Source organism: Papaver somniferum, unplaced genomic scaffold (assembly GCF_003573695.1).
Source record: "Papaver somniferum cultivar HN1 unplaced genomic scaffold, ASM357369v1 unplaced-scaffold_30, whole genome shotgun sequence".
In the NCBI taxonomy this organism is placed as follows: Eukaryota; Viridiplantae; Streptophyta; class Magnoliopsida; order Ranunculales; family Papaveraceae; genus Papaver; species Papaver somniferum.
This window is the reverse complement of record NW_020641040.1, coordinates 174,158-183,719: the sequence shown is the minus strand read 5'-3', so window position 1 is coordinate 183,719 and position 9,562 is coordinate 174,158. Positions and strand designations below refer to the sequence as shown.

Below are 9,562 nucleotides of genomic sequence, written 5' to 3'. Positions count from 1 at the left end.
CCAGCGAAGTAATAACACTCATTAGTTCCAGTGAGCTAACGAGTTTTGAAGGCCCAAAAAATGGAAATCTCAACAGAGTTTCAACCAGCATCATCAACCTCACCGTAGCAGAGAAGGATTTGAATTCTCAAATCTCGAACAGAATCTTCATCAACAATCTAACCTCAAAAGGACAAATCTCTTCCTTATCTAACTATCCAGATCTGGGAGTTTTAAACCTTTTGTTCTTCATAAAAGCTTGATTTTTTTTTGTTATGTTTAACTCAAAATCGGTTTTCTTTACAGATTTGGAACAAACGAATCTTGTTTTACAAACCCATTTAAATGAATTTCAGAAAATTTAGAGTATCAAATTTTTTAAGTTGATTTGGGAATTTTCCCATGAACAAAACCAAACGAATTTTGATGATAACTTTCATTCTCTACAAGACCGGGTTTGGCACAAACTTTTCCAGATTGTTCACAGAGTTGATCTGTTGTGTGCAGTGCAGCGATGTATGATTGAAAATCTTCCCCAACGAAATTGTTGACGATGGATGAAGAGATGAATAAGTTCGCGAGGAAGCTTTACAGTTGGGGAGAAGTAGCTGAATGGAGAGGACATCTCGTCGATTTTATACAAAGTATTATTCGTGTACGACAAGATTATTTCGCAGTAGCAACGACGAAGTCACGGCAACTCCAGCAATAAGCCATACGAAGTAGGATTTCGACCAAGAAGAGTTTATGCAACTTCGTCATCAGACCTAGTAACGAGCAAGAGAAGAAGATGCAGTCAACGAAGCAAACCAGCTCATAATTCTCAGTCAACGAAGCTAGCTTAGAGATTCAGCGAAGTATCATTGTTATCGATAACCAGGAAACATACAATCATCATTACCAGCGAAGCAAAGGGAGGAGGTTCTACACGAGGTTCACTCTATGAGCGAAGAAAAGTTAGGCGAAGTAACACTTCGTCAACAATCCTTCCAGAAAAGATGAAACCAGTCCGTATCCAGCTCGCCAACTTACTATCTCGCCACTCGTATCTAAATGAATAAGACAGGCAAAGGAAATCTGTATGAGTTCTATACTACGAACAAGGGCATACTCAAACTGAAATAGTTGAATTCAAATCCAGGAAGGAATAAACGCCTACCAGTAGCAAATTTTACTTCGTCAACAGCCCCGGCAAGTACACCACCATCGAAGATCAGTTAACTTGGCGAAGATAGTCCATCAACGAGGCACAGCCTACGAGGAAATGGAATCAGTTAATGATTCGCAGAAAATTACTTCGTCAAGCAGACGTGAACATGCAATTTCAACGAAGACAAAGGTTATCTCTCTGCAAAGTCACCATCTGCGAACAACCAGCATAAAGCAAAGTTCAGTTAACTTGAATGACTCATCTCGTCAGCCAACCAATTCAAGAGCCACGAGAAACGAAACCGAAAGGGAAGTATTCTTACCCTCTCTTCGCAGATTACTAAAATTATCACCGAAGACAATATGGATGTTATCCATAACTTGCTGTTATTCAGTCTTTATAATTGTTTAACCATATGGACTACAAGCCACAGGTACCTGAAGACGGTGTGACAAACTTGAGGCTTCCAACAAATGAATGCATACAAAGAGGAGTATAACAGCAATGATAACTCAACTGTCTCCAACTACGAAGTAAAGCTCATCTGAAGATGAACTAATTCACGATACTCTACGAAGAATAACACAAAGCTATGAGCAACACATCCAAAGTCTGAGAGAGTAAACTAATAAAATATAATCCACGAAGGAAAAGTGACCAAGTTAATCTCGTCAACATCTCGTCTCGCCGTGACAGTCAACAAAGAAAGATACGAAATAGGAGTTATAACCCAGGAACCAAGGACATCGGAACAACAAGCTTGAGATCTGCAGTGAAAAGGGGAGAACAGTTTCACGAGGAGAGAAATCCCACGAAGAAGCTTACTCCACGAAGATAGTCCAACTACGAGGATAACCCAGTAATGATTCGCAGACGAAGTCCAGTCCAGTCATGCTATCCTAACCTATGCGAAGTATGTGAAGGAAGCAGTTTATGCGAAGAAGTCCAGTCCACTTCGTTAGTTCACTCACCTCGTCAACTGCACATATCGACAACAACATATCTCGTCAGCTCCCTGCACAGATGCATCTCGTCAACTCCTAACACCTATCTTGATCAGTTCACATTACTTAGGTCTTACCTCGTCAACTATTCAAGAGGATCAACTAACTTAAGATCCAGCCAGTCAGCCAAGAAACGACGACAAAAATTCAAGAGGATAAAACGACGACACATCACCAACAATTAAATCTAAAAGCAAATTCTCATCTTATCTCTTTACATTGTCCGTTATCAAACTGGATTTACAAATCCATGTGCTGAAAATTTAAGAGATGAGACTTTGATCCAATGGTTCTTTTGTTTATCACTTGTTTGTGGTAGTTAACGAGGAAAGCAGCTCCACAACAAAGAAGTAATGAGAATATAAACCGCTTATTACAAACCCCAAGTCTCAGCCATGGAACCAGTAAGGAAAAGATGAAACCAATGATGATAAAGTGCGCGTGGGGAAAGCAAGGACAAGCACTTCGCTACAATTCAACAACAATGATTTCATCTGGCATAACAACATCAACCCGCCATCGCCATAAGATAAGTGTCATTAAATTATAAAGTTTTCATATATGTAAGATAGAATGATAAACTATCCCTCCCAAAAAACAAAAGACCAAAAATAAGACCTCAGATTAGGAGGCTAATAAGATTCATAAAAACGGTTTAAGAGAAACCAAAAACCTTCACCTATGAAGGTTGAGAATTCACGACATGCACCCTAGTTCGCATGAAAATGCAAGAGACAAGTCCTAACGCATGTCATGAACAACTCTCAGAGAGATAAGCTAGGGGCAATGATAAGACCTATCCGCTGAGGGTCCCTTTTATGATGGTCTTCGGTAAGGGGTGCAAAAATATGACCAGGGCGCCGACGTATACTGGTTGAGCTGCGGGTGCCTGGGGAGTCTGGAGCGTTCCCGGCCATGACCGTTTGGCAAGTCCTGGCTACGATGCACTTGGTCCCAAAGAAACCCCACTAGGATGTGACTTTGTAACCATGAGCCATATCGGCAAAGTGATAAGAAGTCACGAAACAAATGATGTCGTATAACTGGATGGGAAGAGCTAAGCATGCATGCTATAGGTACCTTCCTTGAAGGGGCAGTCAGGGGGAATATAAAGGGACGACAACCTCCAGATTAGGGAGCTGTGTGACCAAAAAAAGACGGCAATATCATGGGGCTATTATTCATGGGAATAGTTAGGCCTGTCGTATTGTCGCGAAGTAAGACCTCAATAAAGAATGTTAAGGCGAGGTTGATGGATCGTTATTCACAAGAATATTGAGCGCCTGAGACTTCGTCGAATTAAGACCCTTGATGACAGGGTGGGGCGCAATAAGAACCTTAACTAGGAGGCAAAATAAGACCCCTTAAGGCCAAATACGAGTAGAAGATTGGAGCAAAAACTTTACCCGTAACAATTTTCAACACCAAAATAAGTATAACAGGCAAAAATAAAGAAAGAAAGAAAGAAAGAAAGAAAGGAAGAAAACAAAAGCAAAAAGAAAAGAAAGAAGAAGAAAAGACTATGAAAAGAGGAAAAGGGAGTGAACAAAGATCTCAATGAGGCATGAAGAAGGCACCAAAGAGACAATTATGCACGTTATTATAGTTTGAGTAAATATCCATATCACTATGATTGTATTATTGCTATGATATGTATGCTAACAATGTATGAATAATTTCCAAGGCAATAAAGCGATGCAATGCACGAGTAAAGTTGAATGAAGACGTACATAAAGTGAACGCGGAGCAAAGGCGAAGTCGATGAGGCAAAGAAAGTGAGCATGCGAAGAGCCATGAACGAGCGAAGATCAAGGGATGAGCGAAGAACCAAAACCATGTGATGAGGAATCAAGACAACACGAAGCGAGATCAACGCCTTCAAGACTTAATGAGTTAAGTAACACACACATACTCTATACATTTCATTTTATCAACTATAGGTAAGCATATTATTCGTGTTCACTCATTGTATAAGCATTGCATAAGCATTTTTCGTCACATCCATTCATCATATATATTCATCGCACACACTACATACTTCACCTACTTCAAGGAATGATTCTTCTTACTTCGTAAAAGGACAAGGGCAAATGGTCAAGAATGGTTACTTCGCATACTTCGGAATTCATATTATTCATACTTCTTGAAGATTATATTAATCACCACGAATACTTCTTGAAGATAATTAATGAGAGATGCTTCTTATACTTCATACTTTGTACTTCTTATACTTCATACTTATTATACTTCATACTTCGTAAGGATACTTCGCATACTTCGTATATTTCAAGGAATAATGTATACTTCACACAACAAGGCTTCGGAACTTCACAAAAGAATAAGAGGCAAGTATATACTTTTCAAGTTAATATTCTTTCGCTCGTTCCTTCGTCAACGAAGATCAACAATTACTTCAACACCATACGTCTCGCTTCAACAACAACACCAAAAAAGATTTTTCCTTAAGGATCGCTCTTCAAGCGATACTCAAGGAAAAAAGGGCAAAATGTAGATACCAAAACCGCACTCGACGCGTGGCGCCATATGAAAGAAAGAGTAACTTATCATCTCTAGAATTATTTACATAGTATCTTGGCTTAGTTTCTTTAATTTATAAGTAAAGGACATTTTTGTAAATTCACTTTTACTCTCTAGTACTTAAGAAAATATCTAAGAGAGAGAAAGGGATCAGATTTTATTTGGTGAAACTTCATCTTCTTCCCCAAAACTAGATTTAGAAGAGCTCCAAAAACTCATTAATGGAGTCTTATCTTGTAAATCAATTAATCATAGTGAAGAACCATGGATGCAGATCAATTATGATCGAACCATGTAAAAATTGTGTGTCTCTTTTATATTTAGCATTTAAAATTATCATTTTAGTGTTCAAAGAAATTAGGTTTAGAGATTGTTGAATGAGTTTGAAGGTGAAATGAGTCAAGAACAAAGAATATAATATTTGGGTGTAGCTACGGAATTTCCGTAGTTACAATTTCTTCCCAATATTTGGCGAAGAACTTCAAGAGATTGAAGTGCCTGTTCATGCGCCACAAAATGATGAACCCTACATACTATGATTTTCTTGGATTGACGAAACAAAAGTTTACTCCTTCTCGGCAATCAAGTTTAGCCGATATGCAGGAAGAATCCGTGGGCGCGTTATTACCTTGTTTGGGTATGTTGTAACATATTGCATTAGTCGAGTACTGATGGGAATGCAGTATGGTTTTGCTTCTTTGTTCCTATATTGTATAGACATAATGGTTAGTTATTTTGTGTACAAAAACTTGAGGACAAGGTTTTTCTGAAGGGAGTGGGAATGATACGTCCACATATGTTGGTTAGGTAATAAGTATGGGTAGGATGGATATGTACGTATGGTTGTGTAACTAGTTAGGGTAGTTTTAGATGGTTATGGCATGATAGTTGTTATGGGTATGTCTATATATATATATGTAATGTTGTAATCAAATTAGGGATATTAATGAATGAAAATGTATTGAACCTCTTGTCTGTGTTGTCTTCTCCCTGTTCTAATGTATTCTTCTTCTTCTTATCTGATTTCGTCTCTCTTTATCTGTTAAATTCTTCTTATTTCATTAATGATATTTGATTGATGAGTTTTGGGCTCATCGCTGGATGACTATGAGAGTATTGGAAGGGTGCCTTTGTGTACTTGTTAATAAGGTTAGTGATGATTCTGAAATTTGGGTGATGCGCGATTATGGAGTTCAAAAATCTTGGAATAGGTATTACATCCTTGCCCGTGAGAAAGTTCGCAATATTGATTATTTGATGGTTATTTGTTCTTTCAAGAACGGTAAGATTCTAAAGAAAACTTTCTATAACTTCTTTATCTATGACCCGAAGGAATCAACTGCTAGGGAAGCAAGGAATTTTCGTAGCATATCGCCCTATGATGTTGATGTTTTTGTGGAAAGCCTAGTTTCACTTAACTCCAATACTTATGTGGGTAAAATAGATAGGAACACGAAGAAGAGGCCTAGAAAGGATAATTTGAGTATACGTTAAAGGTGTGTGCACATGGCTTGTTCGTTCTCTTTTCTTCCGGTTTTCTCAAACTGACCGAGATAATGGTATTAGAGATCGTGTCAGAAACTCAGAGTTGAGATATATTATTCTTAATGGACTTTAAATAACCCTCTACGAGCAGAGACATGAAGTACACAGTCTGCTCAGCTTGTCGGGATTATTTGTATTTTTTTCCATAAATTTTGTTGTTTTGTCAGATGAATGTCTTAATGATATTAGGTCCTCTGCAAAACATTTGTTTAATTCAACAATAATTTTTGCAGGCACCTAACAATGGACTACGGGGAACCAAATCTTGGATTATAAACTTAACCTGGGAATAGTTTGGGTTTCGGGTTTGGTCTGTCTCGACTGGCTTAGTGAAAAATTGGTGGAGTACTTGCTGCATTCTAATGGAAATTAGGATCCTAAAGGAAGTTGAATTTAGTTTGTATTTACCAATTTAGTAGAGACACTTCTATTGTTTTGCCTTCTTGGGTTTCATAACCTCGTAATAATATACTTGTACAACCATATGTTTGAGTTGAAGTGCCTGAGTTTTTCGATCTCGAGTAATATCCACTCGAATTTAGCTTAAATTGAATGAACATATGTTGAAATTTATGTTTTTTTTTTTCGTCCCACAGACCACAGAGAAACAACATATCAAGAAGCTGGAGAAACAAATTACAAAGATTTTGAACTGGGATAGTTCAAACGCGTTACGTCTTAAACCGTAATGGAACTTTCGTCACTATCATCATCATTAGCTTTGATTGGAGTAGATTCTAACAAGTAATTTTGGTTTAGTCCTTGAATTATAGCTTTTGCACCGTCAACAAATCTTCTAACCACTTCACCAGCCGGAATAATATCATTCACTAGGCCCACTCCTTGTCCTGCATACATGACCATATCCTCTAGTTTACCACAAGTAGTAGGGTTTGCAACTTGACCTGCAAATCGACGAAGTACCGTTTCCTGTATCGCAAATAATAGATAAGTTCTTTGGCAGGAGGGTGTCGGTTTCAACACAATCGGTCTTGCTGCCATAAGTTAAAAAATTTCAGTAATAGAAAAAACTTACATGGGTATTATAAAAAGTGGTTTTCCCAATTATAGGTTGATAGTCGTCATTTTGTACCCACTCAGGTGCATTTTTCCACTGTTGATGGAAGGGTGTGTTGAGGCAACGCACGTCTCCTTTCCAAACGTAACGGTGATACAAATCAGTACGATCCGTCTGCTCTTCGTTATAATGGAGTAGTTGTTGTTTGTAGTAGTCATTTGCATAAGCTTCATGTGTAGCTATAAACCTGTTTTACGGGCACCCACGTCATATATATATAAGGGGGGAAAGAACTGGTAAAACAAAATAGATAAGGTTAGGTTACACACCTTGTACCCACATTTATGCCCTGGGCACCTAGTGCAAGGGCAGCAACATATCCCCTAGCATCAACCACTGATCCGGCTGCTACCACTGGAATTCCTCGATCTCCAACTGCATCAACTATTCGCGGCACTAACGCCGTCAATGAAACCTGCATGCAAATTATAAAATAACGTTTTAAGCAAAAGTAAAACTGATATCGATCTGTCTGGGGAGGGAAAATCTCCACCGATGCGACTGGCCGGTGTCAGTTATATAATAAATGGTATAGACAGTACTCATGACCCTCATCATTCAGCACCACACATCCAAAATTTATAACCAATAACTATGAGAAACCTTTATGAAAAAAGCAAAATCTACATCATTAGTGATGATATGTAGTTGTGGGTTTAATCGTTGTCGGCACTTAACTGTACCAGCAACATGACCACCAGCCTCTGAACCTTGGGCGATGATACAATCCACTCCGGCAGCTATTGCTCTTTCTGCTGCCTTCACTGACCCTACCTGTATTTAAAAATTATTATTTAAAATTAGTAAATAATTCATTCTATTTAAAAATTATTATTTAAAATTAGTAAATTATTCATTCTATAAGATTCCAAAATGATTAACCCAATGAGAAAATTATTGAGATTTTCTTTCATGGATAAATCCGGTTAGTAAAATCATTTCAGAATTTTCGGTTTAGACGAACCGATCAAAAAAAAAAAAAAGGAATTTAGATCAAAATAAAAGTTAGAAGTTGTCTTGTTATATGAGGGTGATAATGGAATTTAAAATGTTCTAGCATATATTGTGATTTGTTTCCCCAAAAAAGTTACAAAAAATAACTAATTAATCAAACTTTAACCTTAATTTTAAGATAACAAATGCCTTAATTTTATAGCAAAAGTTACAATTGTTGTTTTTTTTCACTCGTTGACTTAATAATTCTGATTTTTTCTATTAATTTTATAGGAAAAGTTACAAAAGAGAATAGGCTTCAGGTGTCATAGAAAATCTCGTTACTAAATCAAAACCAAATGCGTAACGAAGATTACCTGATGGATGACTTTGACTCCATGTTTATGAGCTTCATCAACCATTTCTTTAGGGAAATCTCCCCAGTATACTTGTAAGCAAGCCAATTTCTCATCAAAGATTGCTCTGATTGTATTGGTTTGCTCAAACTCTAACAATATCCCGGCACCAAATGGTTTATCCGTCAGTTTCCTTGTATCATTTATCGCTTTCACCGTCAGTTCATAATCATTCTGCCATTCATCATTTCAACAGCAAAACATTAAGACAAAACAAATTCAAAAATTCATACATGTATGTAGATGAATCATGAATGTAATAAGATTGAGGTTGAGAAAGAGAAAGAGATCATACAACAGGGCTAGCGATGAGTCCAATACCACCGGCGCTGGCGACAGCAGCAACGAGTTCAGGTCCTGCAACATCCACACCCATTGGTGCCAACATGATTCCAGTTTGAAACCCAAGAATCCCTCCAAATTTCATCATCTTGTCTCTCTTGTTTTCGTGATAATACAGATTTGTTGACCTTTTGGCTAGAAGATATCCGGGTCTCAATGTCTTCTATCTGTATTCGTGATATTTGGAGAAGCATTAGACAAACTCACTTTTATACTCCATATTAATTACTTTCTTGCTTAAATTTTATATTTCGTATCTTTAAAAATTAATTATAATTTTCCATATGTAAAAGTGTATTTATCATAGGATTTTTGGCAATGTAAATCAACTTTTTTTTGTTAGTATTATAGTTAATGAATTTGCCACCAACAATGCAAATTAATTAATTACTCCCTTTTTTGGGATAGGCTTAACAGCCTATAGACATTGTTAGTATTAATTAATTTGCCACCAACAATCCAAAATTAATTACTCCATTTTTGGGATAGGCTTAAATCACTCCTTTATGTTTTATCCTTTTAATTTTACATTTCTTTATTTAGAATCTATTTTGATAAATTACATAACCTCCCTGGA

At 37.1% G+C, this 9,562-nt stretch overlaps 1 protein-coding gene across 1 annotated transcript; it reads right to left on the bottom strand.

The window, feature by feature from the left end:
• Positions 1-6,764: 6,764 nt before the first annotated feature.
• Positions 6,765-9,202, bottom strand: LOC113341672 (nitronate monooxygenase-like). Its single transcript, XM_026586459.1, has 6 exons — positions 8,939-9,202; positions 8,605-8,817; positions 7,973-8,068; positions 7,564-7,709; positions 7,253-7,481; positions 6,765-7,146 (listed from the first exon to the last, which is right to left on the bottom strand). The coding sequence occupies exons 1-6, from the start codon at positions 9,071-9,073 to the stop codon at positions 6,895-6,897; spliced, it is 1,071 nt and encodes a 356-aa protein (XP_026442244.1). The 5' UTR covers positions 9,074-9,202; the 3' UTR covers positions 6,765-6,894.
• Positions 9,203-9,562: the final 360 nt, after the last annotated feature.

Bases quoted from the DNA above. Each gene is read 5' to 3' on its own strand.
- LOC113341672 (XM_026586459.1), bottom strand. From the start codon at position 9,073: ATGATGAAATTTGGAGGGATTCTTGGGTTTCAAACTGGAATCATGTTG. The intron at 8,069-8,604 runs GTAATCTTCGTT...TTTTAAATACAG, and splicing joins GAGTCAAAGTCATCCATCAG to GTAGGGTCAGTGAAGGCAGC. The intron at 7,710-7,972 runs GTTAAGTGCCGA...ATTTGCATGCAG, and splicing joins GTGGTCATGTTGCTGGTACA to GTTTCATTGACGGCGTTAGT.